This window comes from Oncorhynchus mykiss, chromosome 12 (assembly GCF_057628025.1).
Source record: "Oncorhynchus mykiss isolate SJ-2025 chromosome 12, ASM5762802v1, whole genome shotgun sequence".
Classification (NCBI taxonomy): Eukaryota; Metazoa; Chordata; class Actinopteri; order Salmoniformes; family Salmonidae; genus Oncorhynchus; species Oncorhynchus mykiss.
The window spans coordinates 77,821,514-77,838,581 of record NC_143033.1 but is presented as its reverse complement, the minus strand read 5'-3'; the positions used below and the strand labels follow the sequence as shown (position 1 = coordinate 77,838,581).

The 17,068-nt window shown below is 46.9% G+C and overlaps 2 protein-coding genes across 2 annotated transcripts; both read right to left on the bottom strand.

The window, feature by feature from the left end:
• Positions 1-1,357: 1,357 nt before the first annotated feature.
• LOC149979381 (uncharacterized) lies at positions 1,358-4,711 on the bottom strand. The gene has a single exon (XM_090193453.1). The coding sequence runs from the start codon at positions 4,054-4,056 to the stop codon at positions 2,413-2,415; it is 1,644 nt and encodes a 547-aa protein (XP_090049579.1). The 5' UTR covers positions 4,057-4,711; the 3' UTR covers positions 1,358-2,412.
• Positions 4,712-6,711: 2,000 nt separating this feature from the next.
• On the bottom strand, positions 6,712-16,851 carry LOC110538414 (retinol dehydrogenase 8). The gene is made up of 6 exons (XM_036938400.2): positions 16,349-16,851; positions 12,542-12,703; positions 9,295-9,474; positions 9,060-9,153; positions 8,690-8,873; positions 6,712-8,449 (listed from the first exon to the last, which is right to left on the bottom strand). Exons 1-6 carry the CDS (start codon positions 16,452-16,454, stop codon positions 8,222-8,224), a joined length of 954 nt encoding a protein of 317 aa, XP_036794295.1. The 5' UTR covers positions 16,455-16,851; the 3' UTR covers positions 6,712-8,221.
• Between the last annotated feature and the right edge of the window lie 217 nt (positions 16,852-17,068).

The following is a 17,068-nucleotide window of genomic DNA, read 5'->3' as shown; positions in this document are numbered from 1 at the left end:
GCATATGGACAATGTACTCAATTACATTTTATCAACGGCAATTTGAACCCACAAAAATACCATGATGAGATCCTGAGGCCCAATGTAAGGCACTTTTTTAAAAGGTATCTGTGACAAACAGATGCATATTGTAAGGGATGTCCTCCTCTTCTTCCAAAGAGGAGAGGCGAGAAGGATCAGAGGACCAATATGCGGCGTGGTAAGTGTCCATGGTTCTTTTAATAAGAAATACTTAACATGAACACAACTGAATACAAAAACAATAAACGTGGAACGAACGAAACCCAAAACAGTACCGTGTGGTGAAAAACACAGACACGGAAACAAACACCCACAAACAAACAGTGAAACCCAGGCTACCTAAGTATGATTCTCAATCAGAGACAACTAATGACACCTGCCTCTGATTGAGAACCATACTAGGCCAAAACATAGAAATCCCCAAATCATAGAAAACCAAACATAGACTGCCCGCCCTGACCATACTAAATAATGACAAAACAAAGGAAATAAAGGTCAGAATGTGACACATATCTGTATTTCCAGTCATGTGAAATCCATAGACCAGGGCCTAATGAATTTATTTAAATTGACTGATTTCCTTATATGAACTGTAACTCAGTGAAATCAATGAAATTGTTGCATGTTGCGTTTAGATTTTTGTTCAGTATATATTAATTTAACAATATGTTTGCTATTGCATTGGATTGAATTAGAACATATCATGATGTCAATGAATGTCCTAAGTTTGGAGACAACTGTTTTTTAAATAGTTTTTTTGGGGGTGGGACAGAATTTACACCACTTCTGTAGAATCACCCAGGTAACAAAAGATCTTTAAACAATTCACAAGTAATAACATATCACAGATGTGTAGTTGAATCAAACATGGAAGTAGAAAGGTTGAAAGGAGTCCTGCATCTCTCTCTTTAGCCAGACAGACTAGTCAATTTTAGTCATGACTTTATCTGTTTTACATTGATGACCTCAACCTCTGTGCCAAAAATAGATATTTTCCACCTTTCTAATATCTTTGTTGTTAAGTTTAAATTATATAAAAATCTTTGCACATCAGTTGGCAGCTAATGGATATGTCCTGTCATGCTTTCAGCTGAACTCACTATATTGATGATACTTGTGTACTGTGAATGGAGAAATTATCCCACATAGACATCTAAACCAATCATCAACTTCACCATATTAGTAGTGATGTCATAAAGGAGGGTTGTATATAATTTAAATAAATTATATTCTATTGATTCTATGGGGCAGAACTTGTTGGCAGTCTTCTGTGACATCATAATCCACTGTATGGCACTACCATGACAACGTAATTCAAATTCTGAACCTCATAACTCATCTTTCCTTCTAGAGAGTGGTTGATTTTTAAATTTTTGCTGAGTTTACTCCTTGCACTTGTGATGGCTTTGAAGTGTAGTACTGTTGTTTTGTTGGTGACTCTTTACATGGTGGCGTTACACGCTGGACTCCCTGACAGACTCCCAGAAGGCGAGGTGCTTCAAGACACCCTGTTACCCCCCATGATCCCTAAGGAGTGGGCCGCCACCCCTCAACTCCAGACCGACACTTACACCATTCTAAATATCCTGTACAAACGACACTTGACAACTGAAGAAAACACGACCACCACCAAGACCGGACAGACCTTGACTCAGACAACCCAAAATGATGCTGTGCCTAGCTTTGAATTCCTGCGGACCTGTGTGGCTGACCTCCAGACTTTGGAGAATGCTGGGGAGTGAGTGAGATTGTATGGAGGAGGCCGGTTCGATTGATTAATGAGACTGAAGACCAACATTTGGAGACAGCAGGTTCTGTGATGTTGGGTCTCTCCTGTGTGTTGGGAGGACTGGGCCTGCTACTGACGATCAGTTTGAAAGTTCTTATACAGGTAAAGTGATGTGAAGGGACACTGGGGCTAGGAGGGGGTCTGAGAAAGGCTTTGGGAAAACACCACAATGTTATACTTGTATTTTACCTGAAATATGATTCTGTTGTCCTACAGAGACTAATGACCTAAACTCATCAAAGGTGAGTGTGCGAGGCGTGTGTGATTTATTTTAGAATGCATTGTTTAGAATTATATTGACCCAACTGAAGCAGGCCGGGTGGGTGGGTTGTCCGCTTTGATGCCTCGCTTAACGAGAACTTGTCTCTATTTTTGTATCGCTGGCGCTGTAGTCACACAAAACCATACTTAAAAAATGTTCAAACTAATTTGAATTGGAAGAGGTAGCTAAGGGTTGAGGCTTTACAATACTAAATTAAACCAATTCATCCATTATCAACAAAGATGATTGGAGATATGGACTATCCTGCTAGCATTCAGTCACTGCTCTGCCTGTCCTTTCCACCTGCCTTGCTCTGCCTGTCCTTTCCACCCGCCTTGCTCTACCTGTCCTTTCCACCCGCCTTGCTCTGCCTGTCCTTTCCACCCGCCTGGCTCTGCCTGTCCTTTCCACCTGCCTTGCTCTGCCTGTCCTTTCCACCTGCCTTGCTCTGCCTGTCCTTTCCACCCGCCTTGCTCTGCCTGTCCTTTCCACCCGCCTTGCTCTGCCTTTCCTTTCCACCCGCCTTGCTCTGCCTGTCCTTTCCACCCGCCTTGCTCTGCCTGTCCTTTCCACCCGCCTTGCTCTGCCTGTCCTTTCCACCCGCCTTGCTCTGCCTGTCCTTTCCACCCGCCTTGCTCTGCCTTTCCTTTCCACCCGCCTTGCTCTGCCTGTCCTTTCCACCCGCCTTGCTCTGCTTGTCCTTTCCACCCGCCTTGCTCTGCCTGTCCTTTCCACCAGCCTTGCTCTGCCTGTCCTTTCCACCCGCCTTGCTCTGCCTTTCCTTTCCACCCGCCTTGCTCTGCTTGTCCTTTCCACCCGCCTTGCTCTGCCTGTCCTTTCCACCCGCCTTGCTCTGCCTGTCCTTTCCACCCGCCTTGCTCTGCCTTTCCTTTCCACCCGCCTTGCTCTGCTTGTCCTTTCCACCCGCCTTGCTCTGCTTGTCCTTTCCACCCGCCTTGCTCTGCCTTTCCTTTCCACCCGCCTTGCTCTGCCTGTCCTTTCCACCCGCCTTGCTCTGCCTGTCCTTTCCACCCGCCTTGCTCTGCCTGTCCTTTCCACCCGCCTTGCTCTGCCTGTCCTTTCCACCCGCCTTGCTCTGCCTGTCCTTTCCACCCGCCATGCTCTGCCTGTCCTTTCCACCCGCCTTGCTCTGCCTGTCCTTTCCACCCGCCTTGCTCTGCTTGTCCTTTCCACCCGCCTTGCTCTGCTTGTCCTTTCCACCCGCCTTGCTCTGCTTGTCCTTTCCACCCGCCTTGCTCTGCTTGTCCTTTCCACCCGCCTTGCTCTGCTTGTCCTTTCCACCCGCCTTGCTCTGCCTGTCCTTCCCACCCGCCTTGCTCTGCCTGTCCTTTCCACCCGCCTTGCTCTGCCTGTCCTTTCCACCCGCCTTGCTCTGCCTGTCCTTTCCACCCGCCTTGCTCTGCCTGTCCTTTCCACCCGCCTTGCTCTGCCTTTCCTTTCCACCCGCCTTGCTCTGCTTGTCCTTTCCACCCGCCTTGCTCTGCTTGTCCTTTCCACCCGCCTTGCTCTGCTTGTCCTTTCCACCCGCCTTGCTCTGCCTGTCCTTTCCACCCGCCTTGCTCTGCCTTTCCTTTCCACCCGCCTTGCTCTGCCTGTCCTTTCCACCCGCCTTGCTCTGCCTTTCCTTTCCACCCGCCATGCTCTGCCTGTCCTTTCCACCCGCCTTGCTCTGCTTGTCCTTTCCACCCGCCTTGCTCTGCTTGTCCTTTCCACCCGCCTTGCTCTGCTTGTCCTTTCCACCTGCCTTGCTCTGCTTGTCCTTTCCACCCGCCTTGCTCTGCTTGTCCTTTCCACCCGCCTTGCTCTGCCTTTCCTTTCCACCCGCCTTGCTCTGCCTGTCCTTTCCACCCGCCTTGCTCTGCCTGTCCTTTCCACCCGCCTTGCTCTGCCTGTCCTTTCCACCCGCCTTGCTCTGCCTGTCCTTTCCACCCGCCTTGCTCTGCCTGTCCTTTCCACCCGCCATGCTCTGCCTGTCCTTTCCACCCGCCTTGCTCTGCCTGTCCTTTCCACCCGCCTTGCTCTGCTTGTCCTTTCCACCCGCCTTGCTCTGCTTGTCCTTTCCACCCGCCTTGCTCTGCTTGTCCTTTCCACCCGCCTTGCTCTGCTTGTCCTTTCCACCCGCCTTGCTCTGCTTGTCCTTTCCACCCGCCTTGCTCTGCCTTTCCTTTCCACCCGCCTTGCTCTGCCTGTCCTTCCCACCCGCCTTGCTCTGCCTGTCCTTTCCACCCGCCTTGCTCTGCCTGTCCTTTCCACCCGCCTTGCTCTGCCTGTCCTTTCCACCCGCCTTGCTCTGCCTGTCCTTTCCACCCGCCTTGCTCTGCTTGCTCCGCCGCCTGCTTCTGGTGAGTTTTTCACTTAAGAGCCATGTTTCTTTTTTTCCCTCAGGCCATGGTTGCTTTGGAGCTTGATGTTGACCAGGACAAGATGAAGGGAGCTGGTCAGACAGACTCCTGTATTGATGCTGCAACTATTCCAGTGTTGACCTCCAAGAATAGTGGCTCTAACAAGAAGAGAGGCCGACTCTCCAAGAGGGGACACCACTGAACACCCTGCTGCAAACATGGGCCATTATTTTTTTGGCACTTGAAAGATTTTGATAAAGATTTTGCTTATTACTATACTTACTGTTTCCGTTTCATAATTTTGCTCAATTTATATTTTTTGTAGAAGTTTCAATAGTTTTCAAAATTATCTCATTCAGCTGGGCACAAAAACTAGACAAGAGGTTGCTTTACAGTGGAGCATTAAGGAGAGTGGACCCACATATTAAAGACAGTTGGTAGGCAACAAAAACTGACACTGTGTATCTGCCCAAAAGGACATTTACTTTTATAGTGCACATTTTCAAACACATAGACCTTGGTCAGGCATCATCTAAGTGATATTGAGAATGAGGATGCAGAGGAGGTAGCCAACACAGCAGCCTGGCTTTGTGGTTATCTGTCATCATGCCCTGAGTTCATAGTGAAGCACTCGACTAGACCTCAACTCCACTCACCCTCTCTCTCCCTCTTCCTTTTGTCTCGCTCACCTCTTTCTCGTCTCCTTCTCTTTCGCTCCTTCTCTCTGAGGACATAGGGACGAGCATGACGTATTGGTCCTGATGGAACAGAGAAGGGGCCTGAACTGAACCAGAATTGACCTGGCGACAACCAAGACTAAACACTTCAGGAATGTGTCTGACGATGAGAATGCCAAAGAAAATGTTTTAGCTACTCCCTGTGTGTGTGTGTTTTTGTATGCGTGTGTGCATGTGTGTGCGTGTGCATGCGGGCTTGAGTGTTCTTTCATAAGTGAAGGTCATATAAGTCTACATATTTGGAGTGTGCATGTGGAGGCTGTGTGTTTGTGCATCAGTGTGAGTTGTGTGTATTTAGTGGCTTAGTAATTGCGACAGGGTCAAGACCAAGCCACATCAAGTTGCCCCTGACTATATCACAATTATGTTCTTGATTCTGAAACAAAAGTGCCCAACAATGGTTTGATAAGAATAATACCTTTTGTTTAATGAGACTTGCTGTAACTCCTGTGTTCATTCAATTAGTAAACAGGTCTTCTATTCAGCCTGGGGCACCCCATCCCTAATTTTCCTAAATCAGACACACCCCCGCCCCTCACTGCCCCCACCCCTACCCTTCAGCGTCCCACATCGGGGCCTCGGCAACATTCAGAACACAGGCTCCACCCCCCTCCCCCCCCGGACTGACCCCCCACCCATTTGATTGTGATTGACAGAGTCTTTGTTCCATTGTGCGTAGCTGTCGCCTCTGATGAAGACACACACACACACACACACACACACACACACACATACACACAAACCTATGTAGCTCCCCTCACTGCACAGTGCACAGAAAGACCTGGCTGCTACCTCTGTTGCAATACGTAGCTCTACACAGCCAGGATCCTCTGGGTACCAGCTCTACAGAGAGGGACTCTACAGACAGGGACTCTACAGACAGACCTGGGCTCCCTCTCTGTAGGTTTCTCTGTCTCTCTCTCTTTCCCTTTCTCTCACTCTTTCTCCCTCTCTTGGTTTCTGTGTGTGTCTCTCTCTCTCTCTCTCTCTCTCTCTCTCTCTCTCTCAGTGGACTGGGGGTCCAGGGCTGAGGGTCCGAGGCTGAGGGTGTGAGGGAGGCAGCTGGTGAGGGAGGCTCTGGCGTGCAGTGGGGCCGTTTCTGAGGAGGAGGCCGTCATTAACAGGGATGGGAACCAGGTCATATTCTCTCACATGGCACAAAGCAGGGTGTGTGTGCGAGGGGGGGGGGGGGGGGGTGAGAGGGCTGGATGGGGAGCAGGCCATGACCTCTTTATATCCATCAATAGATCACCGGCTTGGTCCACACACACACTGCACACAAGCAGATGCAAAAGAACGCAGGCGCACACACACACACACGGATACTTAACAGCAGGACTAGACCTATTGGCTATGAGTGTAAGGAGACAGATCTCAGATTAGTTTACATTTCCATGGTCATTTGCAAACCAACTTTCTCTCACACACTATCATTCACTGGTTCTCCAGCTGAACCACACACAGAACAACTTTCAACACCAGTGGTTGGAAACAACCACTCAGACCCTAGAAAAACATTATCCAGTCCCGACCCACAGAGACAGTAACTTCAAAAACTTTAATCAAGACTTACAACCCCCCCCCCCCCCCCCCCGAAAACAAACCAATATCATATGGCTACAATGATCTCCATCCCTAGACAACAGTACAATACTCTCAACAGGTCTCCTGCTCATTTAGCTGTGTGTGCTGTCGCGTCTGCAGTGGAATCTCACCCAAGCTGATGGTACAGCTAGAGAGAACACACAGTGATCTAGTGCCCCCAACTGGTTCACATAGAGTCCTGCAGGCACAATGGAAACCAGGCTCTCTGGAAACACCACCAAAGACATTGAGCTAAATGCCTCATCATTACAGCGTCATTAAGAAAAAGGCTGTCTCTTTCAGAGTAAACCAAGAAGTCTATTTCTAAATCAATTAATTACTTTCAAAAATAAGATATTAACAATCTATCAATTCATACACTTTTAAAAACCACACATTCAGCTTATAAAAATATGCAGAAATAATATGATTAAACAGCTAAACAACAATACTACTATAAAGACATACATCAAATCAAATGTACAATGAAGGAATCTAGTAGATTCTTCGTAACTCAGAGCTAAACACTGCATTGTACTAAGAGTTTAGCAAGGCCTGAGTCTTAAGTTCATTGGGTGCTACGTTACGCTTTCACTGTGATTGCAATGCTGTTGTTCTTTTGTTATTCTTTGTAACTGGTTATGTGTGCTTTGTTTTTCAGTCCACAGACAGACAGAGACGGACGGACGGACAGACAGACATACAGACGGACGGACGGACAGAGACAGAGACGGACAGACGGACGGACAGACAGAGACGGACAGACAGAGACGGACGGACAGACAGACATACAGACGGACGGACGGACAGACAGAGACGAACAGACGGACGGACAGACAGAGACGGACAGACGGACGGACAGACAGACGGACGGACAGACATACAGACGGACGGACAGACAGACGGGCAGGCAGAATGACGGACAGACGGACGGACGGACAGACATACAGACGGACGGACAGACAGACGGACGGACAGACGGACAGACAGACGGGCAGATGGACAGACAGATGGACAGATGGACAGACAGTGTCATTGCCCCAACAGTACCTCAAAAGACCAGGACGGAGGAGATGCCTGGCTGTGTTTGTGGGTAAGTTGTTTGTGTGTAATCATGTGTATGTATGAGGAGGGCCAGGAGTTTTTCCCGATCACATGATCTGACCAGAAAAAACTTCTAGCCCCATGCATGAGGTCACACTGTACTGTCTGTGTTTGTGCAATTGTGCGTGTTGCCTGGCCAAAGCTTTTCCTGGTTCTCTCACGGCCTCTCTCGCCGAGAACTACGTGCCCCCTCCTTCCCCCAGGTGGTCCAGGTTTGGGTGTCAATGAGCTACACCACTGTATATTTCTCACAGGGTATGTCCAAAATGGCACCCTATCCCTATATAATGCACTACTTTTCACCCTGGTAATGCATAATATAGGGAATAGGGTTACATTTCATACCAATTCCCGGTCTCTCTCAGTTCGGTGAAATGGTGCGTCGGCGCAGGCAGCTGCAGGTCAGGCACTTAAGGATGCTCATGGTGATGTGCATGAGGGGGCCGAAGTTGAACAGCAGGTTGTAGAAGGTGTTGACCGACAGGCCGCCTGTCTCGTCGGCATACTTCATGGCCACGATGGGAGTGTACAGGCTGTTAGTCAGGTTCCTGAAGCGAGGGTTCCTTGACTCGATCACCTTCTTAGTACACTACATGGGAGAGAGAGAGAGAGAGAGAGAGAGAGAGAGAGAGAGAGAGAGAGAGAGAGAACATCTGAGTGTTTATAGCACACCTGAGTTTCTTTCAAATACTTTGTGTTTGTTGGTCTGGAGTCCCAGATTGGATTGGATTTGTACTTTTGGGACTATTCCATTGGTTCCATTACACTAGGCAAACTCAAAATCCCATGAACCAAGGGGTGACACAGGGAGCGGAGCGTGTTCACTAACCTTGGCGATGTCCTCTGGGGTCTGGCCCATGGCCTCAAAGATATCCTTGGAGGAGGGCAGGTAAACATCTTTAAAGTAGCGCACTGTGTCTGCATCAGCTCCTGGGTACTCCATCTTGGCCACGTCCTCCATCATCTTCGTCTCAAACTCAGTGTGCACCGGCCCTGGCTCAATCATAGACAAACTGAACGGAGAGAACAGAATAGATCTTTATTCATCTATTACACAGTAACGGCAATTCTTTATTTTTGCTGACACAGTAACCAGGTATTGAGTCACTGGCTGTAACTGAATGCCCACTGGGAAAGATACCAAGAGATGTAATGACAGAAACCCAATAGGAGTACAAGACCGACTGAGAGGAACTCACTGGACGTTAAACTTGAGCAGTTGGACAGCCATACTCTCACAGAAGCCCTCCATGGCGAACTTGGAGGCAGTGTAGACATCGTTGAACACTACACCTACAGGCAGAGCAGACTCAGGGTCAGGAGGAATGGTAGTCAGAGAGGAGGACCGGAATCTACAGCTTTTACAGTTAGCCTGCTAGTCCAGATCTGTAAGTGCGCTAGACAACCCCTCAATCATTGTCATGCCAGTCTTACCCTGTAGACCCATAACACTGCTCATGACCACGATGTGTCCCGCCCGCCTCTTCTTCATGTCAGGCATGACCTCTTTAATCATCCTCACCACGCCAAAGAAGTTGGTCTCAAACACCCTCTTCATGTCCTCGATACTGATGCTTTCCACGGGTCCCAACAAGCCCACACCTGCATTGTTGACTGAGGGGAGACTCAGAGATAGAGACAAGGGTTACAGACCTGTAGTTTCACTACCGATGCTATACAGATACTACACTGTAGCCTTCTGTACAGACAACTATCTTTAAGGTTTAGAGCTGAGGCTCTAAAGCTTTAGTCACAACTGATGTTTTGTAGGCCGTCATTGTTTTATTTAACCGTTATTTAACTAGGCAAGTCAGTTAAGAACAAATTCTTATTTACAATGACGGCCAACCAGAAGGCTAAAAGCCTCCTGCGGGGACGGGGGCTGGGATTAAAAATACAAAATAAATTAAATACAAATATAGGACAAAACACACATCACGACAAGAGAGAAAACACAACACTACGTAAAGAGAGACCTAAGACAACAACATAGCAAGGCAGCAACATATGACAACACAGCATGGTACGAACACAACATGACAACAACATGGTAGCAACACATCATGGCAGCAGCACAACATGGTAGCAGGACAAAACAGGGTACAAACATCGGGCACAGAAAACAGCACAAAGGGCAAGAGACAACAATACATAATTGAAAGCAGCCACAACTGTCAGTAAGAGTGTCCATGATTGAGTCTTTGAATGAAGAGATTGAGATAAAAATGTCCAGTTTGAGTGTTTGTTGCAGCTCGTTCCAGTCGCTAGCTGCAGCGAACTGAAAAGACGAGCCAGGGATGTGTGTGCTTTGGGGACCTTTAACAGAATGTGACTGGCAGAACGGGTGTTGTATGTGGAGGATGAGGGCTGCAGTAGATATCTCAGATAGGGGGAGTGTGGCTTAAGAGGGTTTTTATAAATAAGCATCAACCAGTGGGTCTTGCGACGGGTATACAGAGATGACCAGTTTACAGGGGAGTATAGAGTGCAGTGATGTGTCCTATAAGGAGCATTGGTGGCAAATCTGATGGCCGAATGGTAAAGGACTTCTAGCCGCTCGAGAGCGCCCTTACCTGCTGATCTATAAATTATGTCTCCGCTCTGAATCAGGGTTGGTTTGGCAGCTGGGCTGAAGGAGATTACGATAGAGGAAACCAAGTCTAGATTTAACTTTAGCCTGCAGCTTTTTAATTAAAAAAAAAAAAAAAAAAAGTTGAATTTTACCCCCTTTTTTCTCTCCAATTTCGTGGTTTTTGTAGCTACTATCTTGTCTCATCGCTACAACTCCCGTACGGGCTCGGGAGAGACAAAGGTTGAAAGTCATGCGTCCTCCGATACACAACCCAACCATTCTTAACACAGCGCGCATCCAACCCGGAAGCCAGCCGCACCAATGTGTCGGAGGAAACACAGTGCACCTGGCAACCTTGGTTAGCGTGCACTGCGCCCGGCCCGCCACAGGAGTCGCTGGTGCGCGATGAGACAAGGACATCCCTACCGGCCAACCCCTCCCTAACCCGGACGACGTAGCCTGCAGCTTTGATATGTGCTGAGAGAAGGACAGTGTATCGTCTAGCCGTACTCCCAAGTACTTGTATGAGGTGACAACCTCAAGCTCTAAACCCTCAGAGGTAGTAATCACACCTGTGGGGAGAGGGGCATTCTTCTTATCAAACCACATGACCTTTGTTTTGGAGGTGTTCAGAACAAGGTTAAGGGTAGAGAAAGCTTGTTGGACACTAAGAAAGCTTTGTTGTAGAGCATTTAACACAAAATCAGGTGAGGGGCCAGCTTAGTATGAGACTGTATCATCTGCATATAAATGAATGAGAGAGCTTCCTACTGCCTGAGCTATGTTGTTGATGTAAATTGAGAAGAGCGTGGGGCCTAGGATTGAGCCTTAGAGTACTCCCTTGGTGACAGGCAGTGGCTGAGAGAGCAGATGTTCTGACTTTATACACTGCACTCTTTGTGAGAGGTAGTTAGAAAACCAGGCCAAAGACCCCTCAGAGACACCAATACTCCTGAGCCGGCCCACAAGAATGGAATGGTCTACCTTATCAAAATTAAATAAATAAAGGTTACATTTTAAAATTTAAAAAAAGCTTTGGCCAAGTCAATAAAAATAGCAGCACAGCATTGCTTAGAATCAAGGGCAATGGTGACATCATTGAGGACCTTTAAGGTTGCAGTGACACATCCATAACCTGAGTGGAAACCAGATTTCATACCAGAGAGAATACTATAGACATCAAGAAAGCCCGAATTTGTTCTTAATTGACTTGCCTAGTTATATAAAGGTTTGAATTGTATGAACACCAGTTTTGTGTCTTGAAATACTTTTGGGAAGAATGTATGATTTTTTTCTCTGTGGGCTCCCGAGTGGCACAGCGGTCTAAGGCACTGCATCTCAGTGCAAGAGGTGTCACTATAGTCCCTGATTTGAATCCATGCTGTATCCCATCCGGCTGTGATTAGAGGTCCCATAGGGCGGTGCACAATTGGCCCAGCATCGTCCGGGTTTGGCCGGGGTAGGCCGTCATTGTAAATAAGAATTTGTTCTTAACTGACTTGCCTAGTTAAATTAAAAAACTAAAAAACATGAACTCCATTGATCAGACAGTTGCACCATTCACTGTCACCACTAGGTGTCAGCACATGAATGAAATAAATAGAGAGGTGTGATGTAACAGTCTGCTGGGCTGTTTTTGTTGTATTAAGGGTAGAGGGGGTAGTGTCAGGGAGTGGAGGGTCAGGAGTGAACCTATGAATAGAAACAGTTTTCCTGGAAAATCAGAGTCCACCAGTTGAAACAGAGGTTAGAGTTTTAAGGCGTACATATACACATAGGCCTAGACCCTTCAAATTGAACTCTGGACCTCGAAGCCAATTCCACTGCATTTTTTCATTGTTCCTCCAGGGACTGATTTAGACCTGGGACACCAATTATTAAACAAGTAGAAAATAAAACCAACAGGCTTTGAACCTCGTAGGGTAAGAGTTGAATACCCCTGGCCTAGACGAATGCAGGATGAACGCATGCCCTGGAACACACACATTCACAAACACACACACACGAAAAAGGCGAGGCTATTTGTCCCAGGGCTAGAGATCAGGTCATTGCCACACAAAAGGCCAGGGCAGGAGGTTTAGCTCGTTAGTTCCAGCCCTGTTAACTCACTGAGGATATCAATATGGCGGTCCTTGACACTGTTGATGCACTGCTTGACTGACTCATCACTGCACACGTCCAGAGGCAGCAGCATGAGGGTCTTCCCATACGCATCACCTGCTGTCTCCACCAGCTTATCCTTCTTCTTCAGGTCACGCATGGTGGCAATGACTGGGAGAGAGAGAGAGAGAGAGAGAGAGAGAGAGAGAGAGAGAGAGAGAGAGAGAGAGAGAGAGAGAGAGAGAGAGAGAGAGAGAGAGGGGACGGAGAGAGAGAGAGGCAGAGAGAGAGGGGGGTGAGAGAGAGGCAGAGAGAGAGAGACACTGTTGATGCACTGCTTGACTGACTCATCGCTGCACACATCCAGAGGAAGCAGCATGAGGGTCATTCCCATACGTGTGACCTGTTGCCACAAGAAAAGGGCAACCACTGAAGAACAAACACCATTGTAAATAAAACCCATATTACTTTAACTATTTGTACATCCTTACAACACTGTACATAGCCATAGTCTCTAATGCTTTAAAACTTGTGATTGTAATGTTTACTGTTAATTTTTGATAGTTTATTTCACTTTTGTTTATTGTCTATTTCACTTGCTTTGGCAATGTAAACATACACTACATGGCCAAAAGTGTGTGGATTCGGCTATTTCAGCCACACCCGTTGATGACAGGTGTTTAAAATCAAGCACGCCGCCATGCAATCTCCATAGACAAACATTGGCAGCAGAATGGCCTTACTGAAGAGCTCAGTGAATTTCAAAGTGATACCGTCATAGGATGCCACCTTTCCAACAAATCAGTTCGTCAAATTTCTGCCATGCTAGAGCTGCCCCAGTCAACTGTAAGAGCTGTTATTGTGAAGTGGAAACGTCTAGGAGCAAAAAAGTCTCAGCCACAAAATAATAGACCAAACAAGCTTGCAGAACAGGACAGACGAGTGCTGAAGCGCATAGCGAGTAAAAATTGACTGTCCTCAGTTGCAACACTCACTGCCGAGTTCCAAACTGACTCCGGAAGCAATGTCAGCACAATAATTGTTCATGGGGAGCTTCATGAAATGGGTTTCCATGACCAAGCAGCCGCAGACAAGCCTAAGGTCACCATGTACAATGCCAAGCGTCAGCTGGAGAGGTGTAAAGCTCGCCGCCATTCGACTCTGGAAATGCGTTCTCTGGAGTGATGAATGACTCTGCACCATCTGGCAGTCCAACGGACGAATCTGGGTTTGGCAAATGCTAAAAGAACGCTCCCTGCCCGAATGCATAGTGCCAACTGGAAAGTTTGGTGGAGGAGGAATAATGGTCTGGGCTGTTTTCCACGGTTCAGGCCCCTTAGTTCCAGTGAAGGGAAATCTTAACGCTACACCATACAATGATATTCTAGATGATTCTGTGCTTCCAACTTTGTGGCAACAGTTTGGAGAAGGCCCTTTCCTGCACAAAGCACAAAGCGAGGACCATACAGACTGTGAGCCAGGCCTAATCACCCAACATCAGTGCCCGACCTCACTAATGCTCTTGTGGCTGAATGGAAGCAAGTCCCCGCAGCAATGTTCCAACATCTAGTGGAAAACCTTCCCAGAAGAGCGGAGGATGTTATAGCAGGGACCAACTCCATATTAATGCCCATGATGTTGGAATGAGATGTTTAACGAGCAGGTGTCCACATACTTTTAGCCATGCAGTGTATGTTTCCCATGCCAATAAAGCCCTTTGAATTTAATTGAATTGATAGAGGCAGAGAGAGAGAGAGAGACAGAGAGACAAGAGAGCGAGAGGCAGGAAAAAGAGAGGCAGAGAGTGAGGCAGAGAGAGGTTCAGAGAGAGAGAGACATTTAGAGAGACAGAGAGAGAGAGAGAGAGAGAGAGAGAGAGTAATATATCTGAGATATATGAGACTACATGGAACAGACTGATGACTGACCCACTGACACATAGATAAGCATATATAGTAGACTTGCACACAGGTTTATATGTAGACAGACAGACAGACAGACAGACAGACAGACAGACAGACAGACAGACAGACAGACAGACAGACAGACAGACAGACAGACAGACAGACAGACAGACAGACAGACAGACAGACAGACAGACAGACAGACAGACAGACAGACAGACGACAGCCATGCAGGTCAGTGGGTCTATTCCACGTCCATCCGCTTATGTAACACACTATTGATTCCCTTTGAACTCTGGACCTGGGAGACATGAACCTACATAGAGTAGCAAACAGTATCTACCATCTACAGTATGTACAGAAAGGTTTTCCACATGTTTGCATCTTGCGACTTGACATTGTCCATTCCAAGTTTACAGTGAGGTCAACCACGTCTGTGTTTATTGATGAGCTCTAACACGGAAATAGAGAGACAACAGTATTACACAATAGAGATCAATGGTGGAAATCAACAGCTCGAATCAGGCACTGATCTGAAGACCTGCTGTCCTTGACGAATGAAGTCATCCTCTTATCTCATCTGGTTCTGTAACCTCTGACCCAAAACCCCCAATGACAATCCAGTATCTATGGAGTGAGTGGAAGAGCATGGGATAATGGTGTGTGACTAGAATAAGCACTGCTCATATCTGCTTTACTAGTGAGGGTGTGGAAGTGCTAGTGGAGAACTATGACAGACAGTGCCAGCTTCGACTGTATACCTATGAGTAAGATCTTCATGATGAGAGAGTTGGGTGTCTGTCAAGCAACAGAGAGATGTATGAGTTTCAACAGAACAACAGTTGCATTGTTCTTTCAGTTGTTGTTGGAATTATTCTTGGGCAACAGCTTAGTAAACATTCTTGAATGGAACCACACTGCCCTGAACTGGGATTGTTGAGGTTTCTCTGTAGTTGGCAAATGTCACTGCTACCAATTAATACTCAGAATAACAGCGCAATATTTAATCTGGATTTTCATGATCCTTCAGAGAGAACAGATCATGTTATTTTCTGCAATGTGGTCTCTCTCTTTCTTGGAAGCAGGTCACAGTTCAACGAGAATGATTCGACCCTGAGTACTGTTGAGGGAGCAGTTAATCGCTTCTGTTGCGCTCCTCTATTTCACGGCAATAAATCCCAAGACCCCACTACCCTCAAAGAAAGAACAATTCTACGTAACCCTAGACTGACATTAATGATGGGATGTCTGTAGCTGGAAAGTGGATGACAAACGTACAAGGTCCGCGACCTTCCCCGAGCTCCGCTGAGCCCCGATGAAGACTTCAAACAAGCCTTGCTAGTGAACCTTCGCTTGTACAGGTCTCAAACTTTGTCCCTCTTTCAACACTCGCTCCAGAGAGGGGACTATAGGCGCATTAGACACGGCACTAAACCGGGGCAGCGGTCTACAATTCAGTGCGATAAAGGGGGCTTTGTACGAGAGAAGTCACTTGAAAGAGAACTGGCAGTCTCTTTTATGATCCCCGCCTAGCAAGCGGCATCCTCGCGGAGCCGTACCCCGGAAACTTAGCTTTCAGATGATAATAGCTGAATCAAGGGGGATAGAGAACCAGAGGGCTCACGATAGGAAATATATATATATTTTTACACTAGCAATAGGAGATTACACTAGCAACACTAGCAATAGGAGATTTAGTCTAAAAGTAAAACACGTAGGCTACAATTTATGGGCGCAAAGGTCAAACCTGCGCGTAAAAGTTGTTTTGGATAGATAGACTAATGATGACCCTATTTGTATACAGAACATATTCCACAAGGGTTCAAACAAAGATCAGAAGGATTTTAGCAGCATGTCGGATCAAGCTTCTGAAGTTAAAGGCAGATAAACAATGTAAAGAAAGCGCATTTACCATGGTAACGCTTCTTTTCATCTTTGGCCAGCAGGACGGCGATTCGTAACCCGATGCCGGAGGAGCAACCGGTGATCAGAACTACTTTTTGTCCACTGCTCGCCATGGCTTGTCCGGTTAGGTCGTGCGTTTTAGTGGTCTTCGGCTCCGGATGGTTGTTGCAGAGCGAGCTCGAGCACTGGACTTTAAAAAGTAAAGCGGATCATGCAAACACAGCGGCCATGTGAGCGGATAATTTAGTCACATGTCCTATAAAATCGTTTACTAAAAAAGACGAGGCACCTCGCAAACTCGACTGCCAGCAGAATTTTTAATCTGATAAATGCTGCTTGACCTGAATTGATAAAAAAAAGAACCTAAATGAATCCCTGTTTTACTGTGTGGGGCAGCCTAACATATGGGTAGGGGTTACATTGATTTCATGCAATTTTGAACAACAGCCTCAATAAATATTTATTTCCCAGTAGGGCCTATGTTTAATATTGCTGTGTTTGTATGCATTCACATCTGTCAGACATAGGCCTACCTATTGCTGCAACCTGGTCTCAGAGCATTTCGTATTATTCTGTAGGCTACATAAATCTGAGTTACTTCATTTAGTACATACTATGTTTTGTATGGTATTAATTTGTGGATGTCTATCATCCATTTCGTATGATAGGCTATGTTACGAATTACAATTCATATTATATGTTACAAATTTAATTCATACAATATGTT

Excerpts from the sequence above, each read along its gene's own strand:
- LOC110538414 (XM_036938400.2), bottom strand. The coding sequence starts at position 16,454 with ATGGCGAGCAGTGGACAAAAAGTAGTTCTGATCACCGGTTGCTCCTCC. Across the intron at positions 9,154-9,294 it reads CAGTGTTATGGGTCTACAGG|GTGTAGTGTTCAACGATGTC; the intron begins GTAAGACTGGCA and ends CTCTGCCTGTAG. Across the intron at positions 8,874-9,059 it reads CTGCTCAAGTTTAACGTCCA|TTTGTCTATGATTGAGCCAG; the intron begins GTGAGTTCCTCT and ends CTCTCCGTTCAG.
- LOC149979381 (XM_090193453.1), bottom strand. The coding sequence starts at position 4,056 with ATGGCGGGTGGAAAGGACAGGCAGAGCAAGGCGGGTGGAAAGGACAGG.